Consider the following 20,486-nt stretch of genomic DNA (forward strand, 5'->3'; position numbering starts at 1 on the left):
ATGATCCATTAAGCATTGATTCCAAACAAGCTTCAAAATTAACATTGGTTTGTAATGTATTAAGCATTTCTCAAAAGCTGGTGACATTGTTTTACTTATTCTGTTTAAAGCGTTATGTTGTGAAGTTATTTTTAATCGGCATAAGTAAGCATGTTTGTAAGCACTGCATAAACTAACATCATTCACGTGCCTTTGCTGGCACCGGTATGTGAATGTTTGTTGTATACTTTTTTGAAAAATTAAAATAAAACAGTATTGGTGATATAAAAACATTTTGTTTCCGTATTATTCGTTGCATGACAGCAACCATTTAAGTATATTCATTGCAGACTATGATTTAACAAGAGCTACAAAGTGGCTAGTTGTTTTAAATTGCGACATAATTTTAAAAATGCAGAAAATGGGTGACGAAATAAATAAATACCCAGCAAGAGAACTGTATTAATAAAATATGTCAATTACATACGAATAGTATGTTGTACCTTTACATCATGTGATTGTATATTGAAACTTATCGTTAATTATCGTAATGATAATATTGGCCCGTCATGCAGAGATTGTGCTTCAAGCAAATATTTTCCTCAGGATGAGGATATAACAATAAGTGCACCAAATGTAATGGTATTAATTTTGATAACTTTTAATATGTAAAAACGCATAATGACCCAAAACTTTGTTTATTTACTGTGTATGTGTGTGCAATGCATGCTGAAAAAGGCACTAAATCATAACTTCTAAACTTCACATTGGATTCCTTTGTGTTGTCCATTGTTTGTTTAACTTTGTGTAACACGTAGTTAAATATGAAAGTGCACTTGGTTTTATTACAAGCTGGTTTTATTGCAAGCTTCTTTTGCATTATACTGATAGTTGTTTTATTTTGCTTGTTATTATTATATGCGAATATTAGGAAATATATGAAGAAAAAGTAATTAGATAATACAAGAAAATGCTATGGTTCAATAGCTCCAAAGTATAATATATTTTTATTTAGAACATGTAGAAATTATAAAAAAATCGACATGAAAGGGACGCGCCACTTGCCGCATAAATCCCATTCCGTGCTGCATTGACACTGTTCCTCGCAAAATTCCTTGGGGAAAGCCTGAATATGGGTATTATGTCATCACAAGACCAAAGCGAGACATATTCTCTGCGAACAAGTAAAAAACGGCGCATAATCTCTTATTTCAAGCCGATGTATTTTCAAATAATAAAACAGTAACCAAAGAGCGATGCATACTCCACATTTAACTAGAGCTTGGTCAAAAACAAGACATATACCCATGTGTATTGTTCAGCTACGTGAACGGGACAGTTTTCCATGAATGTGTTAGGCACGGGGGGATGCTCTTACACATCTATACGGCATGGTTATGGCTTAATTAAAGTTTGAATTTATTCATTTGGTGAGAAACGAGAAAAGTAGTACGCCCAACAAACCGACGAAATTATTGAACCCTGAAAGAGTGAATCTATAAACCCCCTCCATGGAATGAGTGCATTGAAGTTGTTCTATATTTTGAAGCACAAAGTAATTTTGGAGTTGAGAACCAACTAAAAAACTGTGATAAAATCAATTGCAAATGCAATGCATCTCTTCATTTAAGGCAGCAAATGTCTGATCATGTTTTATTAGTATGATTGTATTTACCATATGTTATGTACAATGTACTGTAAATAACGAACTAAAATAAACCTGAAGCTAATAAATTTAAATTTCTTATCTGTAACTTACAATATACATATATTTTAACAACACCAATTAGAATTAAGAAATCGTATTAACCAGAACATGATGTTTGTTTAATTGATTTAAGACGTGTAAATGATTTGAGGTTTATAAAATAATGGAACTGCCATTCTGAATAAAGAGGATACTAAATTTTATGGCATCATACGTACCTGGCATTTTCTACTGTTCTCGTGGGTCAGATTATCAAACCCTTCCGAAAGGCGAAACATAGCTATTTTATCCTTATCTCTTTCATGGACTGTAATATTACAAATAGGATATTATCGCCGAAAAAACAGAGCATAAACAAATGTATGAATGAAAATAAAAATCATTCACATTAAAATCGATTATAGTTGGAGAGTTTAACACTATAAGCATATTACATGTATTAAATACAGTTAGCTCCATTTGATAACCAAAGAAGTGTCACTCAATATGACTTTGTTTTATTATAACATTAATAACTTGTTAGAGATGAATGCACTAGTGCAATAAAAACATGTCATGATAAATATCAAACACCTCCACCAGTCACTTTTTAAATATATGAGCAGAACAATGCACCTGAAAATATGGCATATGTTTGAGTGTAAGTTATGATTCACAATTTATGATGATTTCTTGTACACAAAAAATGTAATTGCGCTTAATTATTTTGTCTTATTAACCATGATAACAGCATGGGAACCAAGAAAATAGGCATAAAAGATTGAAAATGTATTCATGTGTTAAGGTATGTGTCAGATTAATTTGTCAGAACAATAATAAAACCATTTCAAATAACACAAATATCACAGACAAATGAGTGTTCCTGCGTCACATTAATCATTTTTTCGGAGTCACAGCACGTTGTCTCACCGCCATCTTGGCTGCAGGCAATGCACGGGCACCATGTGCCTACAACCTCTCTGCCTTTTGCTGAAATACCGCAATTATGTGATGTGTCAATCAAATATTGCTTAGATTTTAACTTTTATTAACGTAAATATTAAAGAACATTAAAGCTAGAAGTCAAACAAATCATGAGTATAAGTGTCTGGTTCAGGGAATGGAAGACTTAATGCATGTGCGTAAAGTGTCGTTCCAGATTAGCCTTTGAAGTTTGCACAGGCTTATCAGGAACGACACTTTTTATTGAATGGTATTCTTCGTTTAAAGGGAATCTCTTTTTAGCCAAAATCCAGTTTAGGCGGAAAGAGTAGTCTGAAATGACACTTTAACACACGTGATTAAGCACAGAATGGAGTCCCATATAACAAATATCATATGTACCCGTTCCTGATATCTCCTCTCATAGTAGTCCATCTCTGACTCCCCTGGGCGTCTCATGGCGGACATCCTCTCGGCGAGATCAGCGTCAATCTCCTCCTGACTTGGACCTGCTTGACCTTGACGTGCGACAGTCGAAAATCAAGCGGGACAAAACAAGAACCACGCTCTGGGAAAACTGGTTTTAATGCTTGTGCTTTAAGTCTCAGATAAGCCTGTTCAGTTTGCACAGGCTAATCAGGGTTAATAAATGTAACTTTTCTTAACAAACAAGAGCACCGCCTTGCGGGTGCAGACCGCTCATCTATTTTCTTTTTAAAGGTGTAGGAACCTATCTCAATTTCAATCACAAAGGAGGGAGGGGTGGAGTGGAGAAGGGGTGTATAGTGTGGTGGTGTGGTCATTCATTACATTTTCTTCCAGCAAAAAAATGGAAAAAAAATATTTATTTTATTTATTTTTTTTTGGGGGGGGGGGAGGAGATTCTTGGGTGGGATGGTTGGACGGTATTTCACTTTTATGGTATTTTCATATTAAATGGATCTCTTCTTAGCTAAAAACGTTTATGCGGTATTTGTAGTACCTGATTGGCCTGCGCTTATTAAACAGGCAAATCTGGGATGACACTTTATGAAAACATCCATTAAATCCCGTTTACCCAGACCACAACCCAAATGTTAAGACAAGACATGGTACCATAAAACATTGATGCTCTAACATTCTACTTTTGTTTCAAAACTTCGCCAAAATACCCATTAGTTGCACAAAATCACATGTTTTATTACATAAATATAAAGTAACGCAAGTATAAAAAGGGTAATACAAATGAACCAAAATTGTCAGGTGACTGCTGTATATGTTAGTGTAGGTCTATCAAGCAATACTTGCAAACTTGTCACAAAAAGTTTGTCACACAGAATATCACTAAGTTTCTAAATGATTTATTTTAAACTTTTGATGATATTGAGAAGACATTGTTTTCCTGGACCCCACCCACAAAAAGTTCATTTGTGCTAAAAAAGGGACATGACTGTCTTGAAATTAAATGTTTGTACTGTTTTAGCTCTCTAGGCAGCATTACCTTTTGAGTTAAAGGTCACGCAAGTAAAAATATTTTTCTACAAACAGGGTCCATAACTACAGTTGTATCTGTAGCATCTAAGCAAACATATGCACAGCCTTGTGTTTGTGTTACATGTCACAATTTTAACCAGAGATTGCCAAGTAATATATGTCCCCTAACGGTGAAACTCCACCATTGTCAGATTTTTTAAAATATATTTGTTGCCATAGCAACCAGAATTCTTGACGTAGGAACAAAATGAAATGACGTGCATAATCTCCATATTGTCGTCCATACATGTACAAATTTCATGAAAAAATATGAAGAACTTTTTAAGTTATCGCAGGATCCAGAAAAGTACCATTTTCAGCAATATTTCTAGTTTATTTGTTGCCATAGCAACCAAATTCTTGACGTAGGAACAAAATGAAATGACGTGCATAGTCTCCATATTGTCATCTATCCATGTTTCAAATTTCATGAAAAAATATGAAGAACTTTTAAAGTTATCACAGGATCCAGAAGAGTGTGAAAGACAGACTGACTGACTTACAGACAGAGTGCAAACCATAAGTCACCTCCGATTTCACCGGTAGTGGACACAAATGTTATTTTTTCTAAATTAGGGGCCATAGCTCAAATTATGTCGAAAACTATAGGATTCAAAATATAGAGGTGCGTAAGTTCACAGGCTAATTGATATGTTTACATTGTTTCATCAGGCTAGCAGAAAAATATGGGATGGAGGGATGGAAGTATGGGCAGACAAGGGCAAATCTAAATGCACAGGCTCTCAAAGGGAAGGTATATAAAAAACACAAATGTAAATGGCTGCTTTTTGGTAATATATGACTGTCAATATCTTAAAGGCTCTATAAAGGTCACAAATCCAATTATAATGCATATCAAATGGTCTAATTTTTACCGGATTTCAGTTACTCTTGCATAAAAACTTCAAATAACACAGCTTAGGTACAACGTTGTCAAGAATAATGGAAGATAAACCCGTTTCATAATTGGAAGAAATGTTTACATTTTTGCAACAAACGTGATGTGTAGCCTTAGAGCGTTGATATATGCTACAAATAGCCGAAAGAAAATTCAATTTTAATTCTATTTTAACAACTTTTTACCAGCAGAAAGTAACTTATAATTATTATCACTACAAACGTTTTAACCATTTAGAAGAGACCTACTTTGTGAGTGATACCGGAAAACGTTAAAAGTCATCGTTATATTTTTGGTGACCTGAGTCACTTTCACTTTCTCTTTCGCGAGTAAACAGCGATGTAAATAAACTGATTGTTTGTAAACACAATTGACTTGGAAAACACTTTATTTTGAGCTCAAAACAAGTTGTATTGCTCATTTTTTTTTATTTTGTCCAATAGCATATATATATTGTTTTTTGATAACCTTTATAAATAAAATAAAAAATAATAATTAAAAATCTGTAAATAATTACGTATCTTCACCTTTATAGGGCCTTTAAGAACTTGCTAACAGAAGTTGCACATATTGTTAGGTCACTAAGTAAAAATACACTTTTAATTACCTGCAATAGCTTTTTGGTTCAGCTTATACTGTTGAATGGATTCAACATTGGCTCTGAGAAATGGATGGTCAGACGATGTGATAGGCTGATTCAAATACTCATCAGGTGGTGCCCCTTAAATAAGAAAACAATGCAACAATGAAACACCAATTTTCTGCATTTACTTTTCTAGGTGAAAAGTGTCGCCCCTGATTAGCCTGTACGGACTGCAGTGGCTGATCTGGGACCACACTTTACACATATGCTATAAGCCCAATTTTCCTTGTGTAAGAAATAGTTTACATTACACGAAAGTCAAATAATACTAATATCATACAATACAAAACTTTCTTTAGATCTATCTCAACGGCGTTTTGTCAAAACAGTGCTTTTCTTTAGTTTATTTTAAAGGGACCGTCAACCGTGATTGACGAAAAAAGAAAAGTTCTAAAATACCGTATTTGTATACAATTATTAGTTAATATTGATTAAAATATCACGACTGGTATAGTACATTACTTGAATAAATTCATATTTTCAGTATATTCGAAAGTACATCGCGAAAATAGGTGACATAACGATAAACACACTATATATTACGCAAGTAGATTGATCATTTTATATATAAAATATATACAATTCACTACGCATGCGCAATGTCCATTCCTGTGTTTATCACATGACGATGAAGATCAATCTGCTTGCGTTATTTATAGTTAACTGGTAGTTACCTGGTACCTGTAACCAATTAAATTTATTACGGAATATATTGAAAATATGAAAACTTAACACTTTTTCAAGTAATGTAATATACCAGTCATGATATTTTAATGGATATAAACTAATAATTGTAAAAAATACGGTATTTTTAGAACTTTACTATTTTCGTAAATCGCACTCTCTTTATAGAGACTTGATCACATTGTGGTTCATATTCAAATATATTCAAAATATTACAGTTGTCTTTAAATATTCATTTAATGTCATTGTTCACATATAGGAAAACATGTGAACTCCACGTAGTTCCTTTCAACAAATGTAGGTCACGTAATCAGGCCCAACATCAGAAATTCTTTCAGAGGCATTGATCAATAAGAAAGAATCTCATTTACTACCTTCTGCTAATTTTTCATTACGCATGGTTTGAAACTAACCTTTTGCACTCAGTTGTGTGCACTATTTCTTGTAAAAAGGAAAGGCATGTTTTTCTCAGAAAATGTATTAGCCAACCAATAATGTACAGGGCCATAAACTAGCAGGCCCCTCCTTGTCCCGGATTAGCTTGTGCAGTCCACATAGGTTAATCAAGGACAACACTTTCCGCCAAAACTGCCAATAAGAAGACACTTCATGTTAACATCAAATACAATTTAAGCTGAAAATGTTGTCAGATATTAGCCTATGCAAACTGCACACTCATTAAGCCTCATTTTCCCAAAGCATGACATATCAAATAAAATTTTACTCACCAATGCCACTTGGGTCAAGTCTCATGTATCCCTCCATCAGGGTGGAGAACCCTGTAAGTCCTCCCATGGCCTGATAGGGTACGTCCGGCCCCACTGGGTGACCCCTGGCGACCCTCTCCTCCTTCGTCTCTATGATCATCGTGTGGACATCGTACGGCTGCCAACATCCGCATGTGTAGGAGCTCAGGAATCCAGAGCACTTACAACCACGTGCGACAAAGTTTTTCATGTATACTGTAAGCAAAGAGAGGTTCGGCTTGGCTGAGAAGAAACTAGAGAAACCAGCCCCTATCATTAGCAGAAGACAGAGGCTAATCAAACAAACCAGGAAGGAACGTACACGTGTAAAAAGGCAGTATAGAAAAGCCAAGAAAGAAGAGAAAGTAGGACTCCAACAGTTGAGAAGCACTTTACGAGAGAAACTGAGAACCTCAACAAGGCTGAGCACACAAGATAAAGGAAAAGAAACAGGGAGAGACAGAGAGCGAGATTAATTCAGAATCAATACCAGTTGTCCAAAGACATTCTTGACAAGGAACAATCAGGAACAGTAGAGGGCAGTATGGAGGACAAAGAGCAGCACTTACGCAATGTTCACAGTGTTCCTTCACGTGAGGTTCCACTGGGTGACTGTTCAAGGCTAGAACCAGAAGACCCGCCAGAAACTCCTTTGGAAACAAAGGAGCCATCATTGTCTGAGTACAGCACGTGGTGAAGAAAGCGATGACAGGCTCAGCCTCAGGTCGAATGGCATTCCTGATCAAGTCTATAAGATGTGCCCAGGCATTCTTCGGAAACTATTGTCCCTACTTAGAGTGATTTGGAGAAAGGGCAAAATCACGGATTGCTGGAAGAGAGCGGATGGAATATTCGCCCCAAAGGAAACGGACTCATAGGATATTAGTAAGTTCCGGACCATTTCTTTCCTCAACGTAGAGGGAAAGATATTCTTTGAAGTCCTACTCAAGCGACTGACAACGTTCCTTACAGACAACAACTACGTTGATATGTCAATTCAGAAGGGTGAAGTTCCCGGATGTTCTGGGTGCGTCGAGCATACCACTGTTCTCAGCCCAGTATCCGGGAAGGACGAGTGAACCATGATGACCTGACTGTAGTGTTACTAGACCTTGACAACGCTTATAGATCAATACCCCACAAGTTGATTGAGAAGTCACTTGAGCAGTATCATGTACCAGAACACGTTTGTAACCTGGTAAAGACTGCTACAGAGGCATTAAGCTGTGGGAGACCAGACAACAGCATGACACAGTTTGGGGATTCATGAATGATCTCACTCTGACAACGACGACACACATTCAAGCAAGGTGGATGCTTTCGGCTGAGGTTCAAACCCAGGAAGTCCAGAGCACTTGTTATCAGGAAAGGCCAGCCTACCAAGATATTTATAACATTTTATTCACACATAAAACGTTTTATGTAATTGTACGCTTTAATAACTGGGGTGTAACCCAAACGTAAACAGTTACTATTTTTAATTGTCCAATCGGATCGAGTTATAGAATCACGTGAGCTTTTGTTCCAATGAAAATCGATCCTGGCCATATTGCTTTTGGAATTCCTCGTACACAGCTGCGTCGTTTTATCGACAATAAATTATAACAATTACGCTCTTCAGCGGTAATAATAACGTTTTATTTTTACACCATAAGACGCAGTTTTATGCTATGTTTCAATCGGATTACATTTCTTTACACAGTGTCATTTATTATTTGTGGTTTTTGCGTGATTAAGAAACAACCTTTGTTCCTTTGTGTACGTCTAATTAAGATCTCGCGAGATTTGCCTCGAACTCTCCCGCGACGGGATCCAAGATGGCGGCGCCCATCGCCAAGAAAGTGTATATCTTTGGACACTCGTTTGTGAAGAGGTTGAAGGATTTTATTCGCCATGATCCGTCACTACGTTACGATTTGGGCCTAACGGGTAGTCCGATGATACAGTACACGGGTTTCCCAGGCGCTACAGTCGACCGTCTTCGAAACATCTTTGAAGACATCGTGGATTTCAACCCAGACATTGTGGTCTTAGTGATTGGGACAAACGATATTTACGACCAGAATCAATCACCACTCTCAGTTGCTTCGGCGATTCGTGATCTTGTGGACACTTTACTTTTTGTGCATGGAATTCAGCAAGTTATTGTTCTGCAAACCCTTCATAGACATGCTCCTACTTGTCACACTCGCTATCCAGTTGACATTGATTGGTTCAACTACAGGGTTGACGAAATAACAGTCTCCTCATTGAATGGCTAAATTCTTCGCCCCATGGCCGAGCATACCTGTGGCGTTTAAAGGACTTTTGGTCACCAGAATGTACCCGCATGAACTTTGCAGATGACGGCTGTCACTTGTCCCCGCGCGGCCAACACAGATTTTTCAACAATATACGGGCGGCAGTGGTCGCTGCCCTGAAGCAATCGATCGGATTTGTATCACATTTTGCATGATCTTGTCAGTCTTGTTATATTAAAGCTGCCTTATCTAGTTGGTTCAGACCAGCTTTATATCAATGTCACATTTTGGTCACTTATAGTTTCTAGTTTATACTAAAAAATTAATTTTTTCCCTACAATGTGACGGCTTTAGATATCATTTACGTCTGAAATGGTTTCTATGAAGGCAGTTACACAAATTTTCATTCGACCGCTGCCCACCTCTTGTTCATTAAAAAAAATAATAATATACATGTCTTGTGTCGTGTCCGGTTCGATTTCGATAGTTTTTATACCGGAATTTTATTATCAGTTCAGGCTCTAAGTTTACATGATCGATTTCCTGCCTGATTTCAGTCAGTTGTTTTATTGCTGCTGGATTTAAATAATCCAGTTCAGGCTAATGTTTGTGTTAGTCAATATTATGCCTAAATTAAGTTATTCAGTTCGGTATGCTTTTGACATTTTAGTTCTTTATGATTGAACTATTTATTTGCCGGATTGGACTTATGCAGTTCAGGCATTTTGTTATATTTCCAATATTATGCCTGATTTTAGTTATTCAGTTCAGGCTAATATTGATGCTATAGTTCTCTACGTAAGAACTATGCTTGCGCCTGATTTTAGTTATTCAGTTCAGGCCAAGTTTATATTTTCCAATATTATGCCTGATTTTAGTTATTCAGCTCAGGCTAATACTGATGTTATGGTTCTCTACGCAAGAACTATTTTTGTGCCTGATTTTAGTTATTCAGTTCAGGCCAAGTTTATATTTTCCAATATTATGCCTGATTTTAGTTATACAGTTCAGGCTAATATTGATGTTATACTTCTCTACGCAAGAACTATGTTTGTGCCTGATTTTAGTTATTCAGTTCAGGCCAAGTTTATATTTTCCTATATTATGTCTGATTTTTCTGTTCAGGCTAATATTGAGATTATTGCTCACTAAGAAGGTATTATGTCTATACCTGATCTGAGTTATTCAGGTTCATTATGTTTTCCAGATGAAACGGAAAAGCACTCGAAAAAAGACGGCCACGTCAACCTCATGTGCCTGCTGCAAGGGCTCGACAGCCAATGGCGATCAATCAATCTCCGTGCCAGTGGCGGACCAGACACGGAGTTTTCCATCCCCGCCGTTCCTGACATCCGGGCATACCCGTTTACAGCAACAGTCTCCTCCACACCCCACTCCAACACATCACAGGGTCATGCAGACATTCAACGTGCAACCTCTGATGTACAACAACATTTGACCTTTGGGCACCCAAGCATTGGCAATCTTCAAACAATGCCTACTGTTGACAATCACATGGATGACTCGAGTTCCTCCGATGAGGACCCAGGCTTCACATTCCCCCAAGCGGTTCATGCTCATGCCAGGGACATCATTCCAGGTACGGGACAACTTTTTGCGGAGCCGATAAGAACCCCAATAATGAGCCAGATCAAGAAATCGGTATGCAAAGACATTTGGCAAAACAAATACGTTGAAATGGCTTTGCTTCTTCCCTCGGCGTTGTCTCAACAGTCCCAACAATATACATTACAACTAGACAGCAACTCGCAAATTTTAATTATGCCTAAATCAAACCTCAAGAAAATTACAAACATTGAACAATGGACAACTGCCATGATCCGTTTCATGGCAGTATATACATTCAAATATCCGTATGAAACTCAGGCTATATTAAAATACATGGAGATCGTCCGGGACATTGCTACCCGTCGGCCTGGCCTAGCCTTTCTTTACTACGATACACAATTCCGCCTGCTCAGGGAATCTATTCCCCTTCCCTGGGACAGGTTACACACTGAGTTTTGGCTAATGGCGTGTACGTCCATTCCCTCAAGCCCTTCCTTTCGCCCTCAACGAACCCCTTACCGAGGCCCGTTCAAACAATCTTCGCCCTACAGGAAATTTGTGGACTGGATCTGTTTCAACTACAACAAACGCTCCCTCTGCCACAACCCCTCCTGCCCCCACCCCCACGTCTGCGGTTTATGCAGAGGTTCCCACCCTTCATACGAATGCTCCTTCCCTTCTAAAGAGCACGCGGCTAGAGCCCTCTCCTCTCCCAAGCCCTCAAAACCCACCAAGTAAACCACCCGTTGTCACCCCGGTTTTGATTTCAATTCTTGCTCCTTACTTGAAAGGTTACCTCTGGGCCAATTATTTGATTGACGGTTTTACTTCCGGTTTTAAACTAGGTTATTTAGGTCCCCGGGTCCCTTGTTCAGCTACCAATCTCAAATCATGTAAGGATCAACCTTATATCGTACATTGCAAACTTCAGGATGAACTTTTAGCTGGTCGCATTCAAGGTCCATTCCCATCCCCTCCTTTAGAAAATTTTCGTATTAGCCCAATTGGAGTAGTACCCCAAAAATCTCCTGGGCAATTTCGGTTGATCCACCACCTCAGCCATCCTCCAGGTCAATCCATTAATGATTTCATTGAACCAGAACTCTCCACGGTTTCCTACTGCTCTTTTGATGATGCTGTTGCCCTCTTGTTGAGTCTTGGCCCAGGTACTCTTTTCAGCAAAACAGATATTGATTCCGCTTTTAGGTTAATTCCAATTCACCACTCTGACCATCATTTACTCGGCATTCAATTTCAGAACAGCTACTATTATGATACTTGTCTCCCTATGGGTGCCTCATCTTCATGTGCAATTTTTGAACGTTTCAGTTCAGCTTTACATTTTATTTCTGTATCAGATTTGAATATCCCCCATATATTGCACATTCTCGACGATTTTTATTCATGGGTCCAAACAATTCTCCTCTTTGTCAGACTAGTTTGGATAATTTTTTAAGTTTCTGTACACGTATTGGAGTTTCCATTAAACAGGAAAAAACAATCAAGGCTACTCCCATAATTTCATTTATGGGTCTTGAATTGGACTACATTCTTATGGAAGCGCGACTTCCCGAAGATAAGTTAATTAAAGCTAGGAACCTTTTAAGCTCTTTTGTCAAGTCTCGCAAAGTCACCCTTAAAGAACTTCAATTCCTTCTGGGTTTTCTAAATTTCTGCTGCCAAGTGATAGTCCCAGGTCGCAGTTTTTTACGTAGACTCATAGATTTGTCACGGAATGTCTCCAAACCTCATCACCACATTACTCTTAACAAAGAGAGCCGCAGGGACCTTCATGCTTGGCAGTTGTTTCTCGAACACTTCAATGGTAAACAATTACTAACTGATCAACGCTGGCTCACGTCAGATACTTTACATCTCCACACAGATGCATCCGGAACCTTGGGTTTCGGAGCCACTTTTGGGTCAAAATGGTTTTCAGGTACATGGCCTAAAACATGGTTAGAGTTAGACATTACCTTTAAAGAGTTATTTCCCATTTCTCTTTCTTTGGAAATTTGGGGCCATCAGCTTCGCAATCGGTGCATAATTTTGCACACCGATAATGAGGCGGTGGTACATATTATAAATAAACAATCATGCCGTGTACCAATAATTATGTCTTTAGTTCGCCGCGTAGTCTTAGCCTGTATGACTTACAATATCTTGATACAAGCACAACATATCCCTGGAAAGTACAATTTATTACCGGATCTTCTTTCTCGTTTACAGATCTCCAAATTCAAGGAAATGGCTCCCCACATGGACCTGCTTCCAACACCCATTCCAGAGAATCTTTTCATAGTTTAAATCAAACAGTATACAATTTGTTGGACAAATCTCTGGCTCCTTCCACTAAAGCCAGCTACAAAAATGCTTTCCTTCAATACCAAAGTTTCCATTCTAAACATTATCCTATGTCAAACTGCCTGCCAAATACCATTGATTGTGTAGCACAATTTATTGCGTACTGTCACAATTTGTGCCTCCAGGCTAGCACTATCTCTACATATGTTTCGGCCCTAGGTTATATTCATAAATTGTACAATTTGGCAAACCCCACAGAATCCTTCATGATCAAAAAGTTACTACACAGTTTACGCCGCACTTCATCCGCGGATAAACGACTGCCTTTCACTATTGCCAATATTCAAACGTTGCTATGTGCCCTTCGTTCAAACATTACAGACCATTACAATCGGGTCCTGTTAAAGGCCATGTTTCTCATGGCATTTTTTGGTCTTTTTCGAGTAAGGGAATTGTCCGTTTCACATAATGGTAATCAAAATACCATCTCCCGCCAGGACCTCACTTTCTCGTACATCAATTCCAAAATCTCATCGGCAGTCGTTACAATCCGTAATTACAAACATTCAAAAGGCCAACGCACCTCCGTTCCTCTATCCATTCAATACGCCAAACATCTATGCCCAGTCCGCGCATTATTAAAATATATGCGGTTGTGTCCTTCTGCTAAGGGCCCTCTTTTCCAATTTGCTAACGGCACACCTGTTACAGCTGCTTTCTTCAGGTCAAATCTTAGAACTTGTGTTATGGCTTCCAATCTAAGTCCTCAGCTTTATACATCCCACTCTTTTCGTATTGGGGGGGGGGGGGGGCTACTCATGCTCATTCCCAAAACATGACGGCCTCTCAGATTCAACGTTTAGGTCGTTGGAGGTCCAATGCATACCTTAAGTATATACGGGCCAACCCATTGCCCATTTAGGACCCCCCCCCAAATCGAAAGACGCCGACCATATAAGCAACAATGTTTGGTGCATCTTGTGGTTATTCCATGAGTGTATTTCTTCTAGCCTGAGTTTATGCCGATCAGGCAAGTGCCTCGACACCAAGAATATAATTTTTTGTTATAGGTACCCGACAGTTTAAGGCTGCAGGTATCCATGCCAAGTTTTACTAGCGCGAGCACTTTTTATAAATAGGTATTGTGTATATATTTAGTTTGCTGATGGTTTAAGGCCGCAGCTCAATTTTCATTTTTCCCTTCAAGTTTGCTTACATTGTTTACAATTATTCTTTTGCCAAAGTTCTGTTTCTGTACCTTTATGTTTACATGTACCTGACAGTTTGAGGCTGCAGGTAAACTAGTCACATTTTTCACTATACATGTTTTTTATGTACACACTGTTGTAAATATATTTTGTTGTCTGACGGTATAAGGCCGCAGCTCCATTTTGTTTTTATCTGCTTCGTTTACCATTTTATCGATTAGTTATGATGATGTATTTGTTTTGTCTACCTGACAGTTTAAGGCTGCAGGTTGTTTTTGACCTTGAATGTAAATTTTTATGACACATTTCTTTGTCATAAGTTAGCAGAAAGTTCACATCGTCAATATAATACATGAATGCTTGTTATGATCTTTATTATTTTTGTATTTGTTATGTTAATATACAATGTACATTTTATTCACTTTCATTCAACTTTATTTGCCTTGCTTGTAGTTTTTTTCCATTGTCACATACATTGCAATGTGTGATATATTTTAGTCGCACGTTGTCATGTTGAATGACATCTGACGTGCAATTCGTAAACATGTTATATGCTGATCGTTTCACTTGGTTGTGTACAATTTTTCTTATATCTCTTGAATACTCGGAGAATAATAATTCAACACCATACTTATTATTTTTACCTTTACAGCAGTTTTCTTAAAATAAAAGTATTAAGTGGGTTTTATATGTTTCTTTATAGCATACTGCTCGAAAAGTCCATTCTCGAAAATTGCTTTGTTTATTTTCTATGGCCACATTTAGATTAAGATATGTACTTGTTTTACATTATGTTCCATTATTATTATACACTGTGTCAATACCCCTCCAGGAACTGTTACCTCCCCCTTTTTTATTTTTATTTTTGCGGTCTTCTCCCGTACTCCATGGGCGGCGGGGTTCCCGTTCCGGTTCCCCTTGTGGCGTGTTTTACCGCCCATTATGTCACTTTAGGAAGAACATGTTATATTTTCACTGTCTTGCTTTATGGCATTTTGCAATAAATGCCCCTTTTCAATCAGTCATCTGGTGTTTGTTCTTTCCTATATGACGAGTCCGTCCGGTCTAATACCTTTTTCTTACTAATTAGGACAATACATAAATATACAGGTAGAGACACGACAAGGTCTTCCAAGAACATGTAGACATAGTGGAAAGGGAGAGGCCAAAAAGGAGGACTGTGAAGAAGACCGGGAAGATGCAGTTTGTTACGAAAGGAGAAACCGTCAAGAAGCAGCAGACGCCAGCAGCACTGATCCTAAATCATGCGCAGTCATGGGAGATGGTGGTTGACTTGAAACGAAAGGCTGGTTTTCCTAAGTGTCGTCCAGACAATACAACGCCCCGACATGGTGGTCTGGTAGGCAAAGGACAAGTGTCTGGTGATGGATGAACTCACAGTTCATTGGAAGTTGCGCTGTGATGAGGTGATGAAGAGGAAAACGCCGAAATATGCTGATCTGCAGTGGGAATGCAGGGATAAGGGGTGGCACACGTGGCTATTCCCAGTAGAAGTCGGCGTCCGAAGCTTTCTGGCAAAGTCTCTATGGAGACTTTTCACTGCACTTGGCCTGACAGGAAGAGACAGAAAGCGAGCAGTCAACAGACTTGGGGATGCAGCGGAGGGAGCATCGAGATGGCTTTGGCTAAGGTAAGAAGCGAGGAGCTGTAAGCCGACTACTGACACTAAACGATTGATCAATCCCTGCGGACCCACCGCCATGAGAATGTCTCGAGATTAAAGGGTCAAAACAATCAGTTACTGGTGGCTGTCGACTGACGATGTCAGTAGTCCAGCAGTTTAACGACTGTTTACATCTCATTTAATACTCTAACATTATGATAATATCAAGAAATAAGAAATTTGTCCACACGTCACGCATGCCACCAACTGCAACTTTTTCACTACATAAAAGCATAACTGTTAAAATGTTTTTGAGATATACATCACCTTTATTTTATTTCACTATTAGTTTACATCTTAACAGGTGTTCAATATTTAAATTTTGTAGTGTGTTATATATGTCCTCTGCTGCAGTTTGTAGATGTGTTTTTTCTGCCAATTCTTAGCACTAACTTGGCCTAGACATTATCTAGATAAAACTTGTGACCAAGTTTGGTGAAGATCGGATGAAAACTACTTGAATTAGAGAGCAGACAACATGCTGAATGTTTAAAACGCACTAAGTGACCCCGTGACGTAGTTTTTGGCCCAGCATGGCCCATGTTTGAACTTGGCCTAGAGATCATCTAGATAAAACGTGTGACCAAGTTTGATGAAGATCGGATGAAAACTACTTACATTAGACATCGGACACCATGCTGAATGTTTAACACGCACTAAGTGACCCCTTGATCATGTTTTTGGCCCGACATAACCCATGTTCAAACTTGACGTAGACATTATCTAGATACAACTTCTGACCAAGTTTGGGGAAGATCAGATGAAAACTACTTAAATTAGAGAGCGGACACCATGCTGAATGTTTGCAACGCACTAAGTGCCCCCGTAACCTAGTTTTTGGCCCAGCATGACCCATGTTCAAACTTGGCCTAGACCTTCTCTAGATACAACTTCTAACCAAGTTTGGTGAAGATCGGATGAGAACTACTCGAATTAGAGAGCGGACACGAAACGTGTGACAGAGGGACAGACAGACAGACAGACAGACCGACCGACAGTTGCGGAAACAATATGCGGCCCGTTGGGGGGGGGCATAAAAAATATCAATACATTTGAAACAGGAGTTGACCTCTGGACATTCAGGAACCGCATCTTACGTGTTACCACTGGGCCATTAAGGCTTTAGAATAGCTTAGTTCAAACTATATGTATGTAATACATATATTTCTTTTAGAATTGTCAGTTCGCCAATCTGAGAACAAGATCATGTGAAGATATATCCTCTTAGAGTTTAAGTTGTGTAATGGAAAACATGTAATGATTTTATGATCGATGGATAAGTTTACTCTTTACTACAATATTAAAGCATTTTCGAATATCAATTCAAATACAAATCCAAATTTCATCCAGACGACTCTTTCCATCTTAACTGGATTTTGGCTAAGAAGAGACTCCCTTTAAACGAAGAATACCATACAATAAAAAGTGTTGTCCTTGATAAGCCTGTGCAAACTTCACAGGCTAATCTGGGATGACACTTTACGCACATATATTATCTGAGTTTCTAAGCAAGCAACTTATACCATTCATGCCCTTGTGAGGTCGGACAGCCGAATGCTCATCAGCAAAGTGCTTGCAGGAACACCGGATAGGCTGGGTCCCATTCTTGGGTATATAATGGTAGCTCTTGCACCCGCAGCGATTGATCTTGCAGGGAACCATAATTGGTCTTTCTGGAGGGATCTTCTCAAAATCAGTCTTGTGCTGAACATACCTGACATAAAAATGACATAATACATTACACGACTGTTTCAACTTAGTACAAACCTATTTATTTAAGCCCAATTGCATCAAAAGCCTCAGATATATTAAAATGCTGTCAAGTTTGTTTCCTGGGAAGAACCAGTGATTGATGTCTACATGGAAGATCTAAAGAACGCTCATGAGCTTAGTACTATGTATAGACATCTATTGATTGTTTATTTAACATAAAGAACTGTCAAAACATGCTAAAATAAAATATTCTGCACATGCGAATAAGGGACGACACTTTATGCCTTTATTGTACTTTTCGTTTAAAGAAAGACTCTTCTTGATGAAAATCCAGTTTAGGCAGATAGTGTCATCACTGATTAGCCTGCGCGGACTGTACAGTCTAATATGGGAAGACACTTTACGCACATGCATTAACTTTAATGTCAGAGTGACCCTGACCTTTGATATAGTGACCAAATGGGTGTGGCGTGTATAACTCATCAAGGTGCAGCTACATATGAAGTTTCAATGTTGTAGGTGGAAGCACTTTCATTTTAAAACCAATGTTCAAAAGGTTAACGAAATGTTAAGGTTTTAGCACAACGCGGACGGCGGACGACACGACGAGCTGGCTATGACAATACCTCGGGTATTCTCCCGAAACAGCCGAGCTAAAAATTGTGTCGTACAAGTTCATCATAAGGCTCACAAACAACATAAACAAAACTCCAGCTTCAGTCGTGACACAAGTCTTAATGCATCCATTGTTTGAAACACATGGCACCATTGGCCCATGATCTGTATGTGCATACCATGAATACACTGTTTGCACTACTAATGACAAACAAAAAAAATAAAATTAGTTATTGGTTCTTAGAAGTCACTAAATCAATTATCTTCGTACTTTTTTAATTTTGAGTATGCCATCTTAAAATTAAACAACATGTTTTTATTATCTTAAAGATACGTCTTATAAACAAGTTTTATGACTTAAATTTCGCATAATATTTTGCCAATGCTAAACGTTGTTGTTTTTTTTTGCAAAATCTGGATGTAAAGGACTTCATATAAAGCAAACAGTTAACATGATTACTTCAGGGTGTTGCATGTATGATTGTTTTTTATTTACTGGTCAGGATTTTGTTGGGTCAAAATGACGCAAAATTGCTCTGGTCAAAAACAAATACATTTTTAAATTGCTTGCATCATAATGCAGTGATCTGCATCTATTAAAATCCCTGTACACTGTTTTTGTTTAATATAGACTGCTGTACACGATCATGGGAAATATTAAAGTGCAAAAAGGAAATGATTACTCTATACAATACAGCAAGTACCAATCAATTCTGCAATGATAACTCTATACAATACAGCAAGTACCAATCAATTCTGCAATGATAACTCTATACAATACAGCAAGTACCAATCAATACTGCAATGATAACTCTATACAATACAGCAAGTACCAATCAATTCTGCAATGATAACTCTATACAATACAGCAAGTACCAATCAATTCTGCTATGATTACTCTATACAATACAGCAAGTACCAATCAATTCTGCTATGATTACTCTATACAATACAGCAAGTACCAATCAATTCTGCAATGATTACTCTATACAATACAGCAAGTACCAATCAATTCTGCAATGATAACTCTATACAATACAGCAAGTACCAATCAATTCTGCTATGATTACTCTATACAATACAGCAAGTACCAATCAATTCTGCTATGATTACTCTATACAATACAGCAAGTACCAATCAATTCTGCTATGATTACTCTATACAATACAGCAAGTACCAATCAATTCTGCAATGATTACTCTATACAATACAGCAAGTACCAATCAATTCTGCAATGATAACTCTATACAATACAGCAAGTACCAATCAATTCTGCAATGATAACTCTATACAATACAGCAAGTACCAATCAATTCTGCTATGATTACTCTATACAATACAGCAAGTACCAATCAATTCTGCTATGATTACTCTATACAATACAGCAAGTACCAATCAATTCTGCTATGATTACTCTATACAATACAGCAAGTACCAATCAATTCTGCTATGATTACTCTATACAATACAGCAAGTACCAATCAATTCTGCTATGATTACTCTATACAATACAGCAAGTACCAATCAATTCTGCTATGATTACTCTATACAATACAGCAAGTACCAATCAATTCTGCAATGATAACTCTATACAATACAGCAAGTACCAATCAATTCTGCTATGATTACTCTATACAATACAGCAAGTACCAATCAATTCTGCTATGATTACTCTATACAATACAGCAAGTACCAATCAATTCTGCTATGATTACTCTATACAATACAGCAAGTACCAATCAATTCTGCAATGATTACTCTATACAATACAGCAAGTACCAATCAATTCTGCTATGATTACTCTATACAATACAGCAAGAACCAATCAATTCTGCTATGATTACTCTATACAATACAGCAAGTACCAATCAATTCTGCTATGATTACTCTATACAATACAGCTAGTACCAATCAATTCTGCTATGATTACTCTATGCAATACAGCAAGTACCAATCAATTCTGCAATGATTACTCTATACAATACAGCAAGTACCAATCAATTCTGATATGATTACTCTATACAATACAGCAAGTACCAATCAATTCTGCTATGATTACTCT

General features: G+C 37.8%; 1 protein-coding gene across 4 annotated transcripts in view; it reads right to left on the reverse strand.

The window, feature by feature from the left end:
- Nucleotides 1–1,618: 1,618 nt before the first annotated feature.
- Nucleotides 1,619–20,486, reverse strand: part of LOC127833994 (protein FAM221A-like) — a 58,791-nt gene continuing 39,923 nt past the window's right edge. For all 4 annotated transcript variants that reach the window (XM_052359533.1, XM_052359532.1, XM_052359531.1 and 1 more), the window contains 5 exons: nucleotides 17,620–17,810; nucleotides 7,074–7,307; nucleotides 5,626–5,739; nucleotides 3,011–3,126; nucleotides 1,619–2,656 (listed from right to left, as the gene is read on the reverse strand). In XM_052359533.1, coding sequence (XP_052215493.1) covers nucleotides 2,636–2,656; nucleotides 3,011–3,126; nucleotides 5,626–5,739; nucleotides 7,074–7,307; nucleotides 17,620–17,810 — 676 coding nt within the window. In that variant the 3' untranslated portion in view covers nucleotides 1,619–2,635. The remainder of the gene's footprint in view (nucleotides 2,657–3,010; nucleotides 3,127–5,625; nucleotides 5,740–7,073; nucleotides 7,308–17,619; nucleotides 17,811–20,486) is intronic.

This window comes from Dreissena polymorpha, chromosome 6 (genome assembly GCF_020536995.1).
Source record: "Dreissena polymorpha isolate Duluth1 chromosome 6, UMN_Dpol_1.0, whole genome shotgun sequence".
In the NCBI taxonomy this organism is placed as follows: Eukaryota; Metazoa; Mollusca; class Bivalvia; order Myida; family Dreissenidae; genus Dreissena; species Dreissena polymorpha.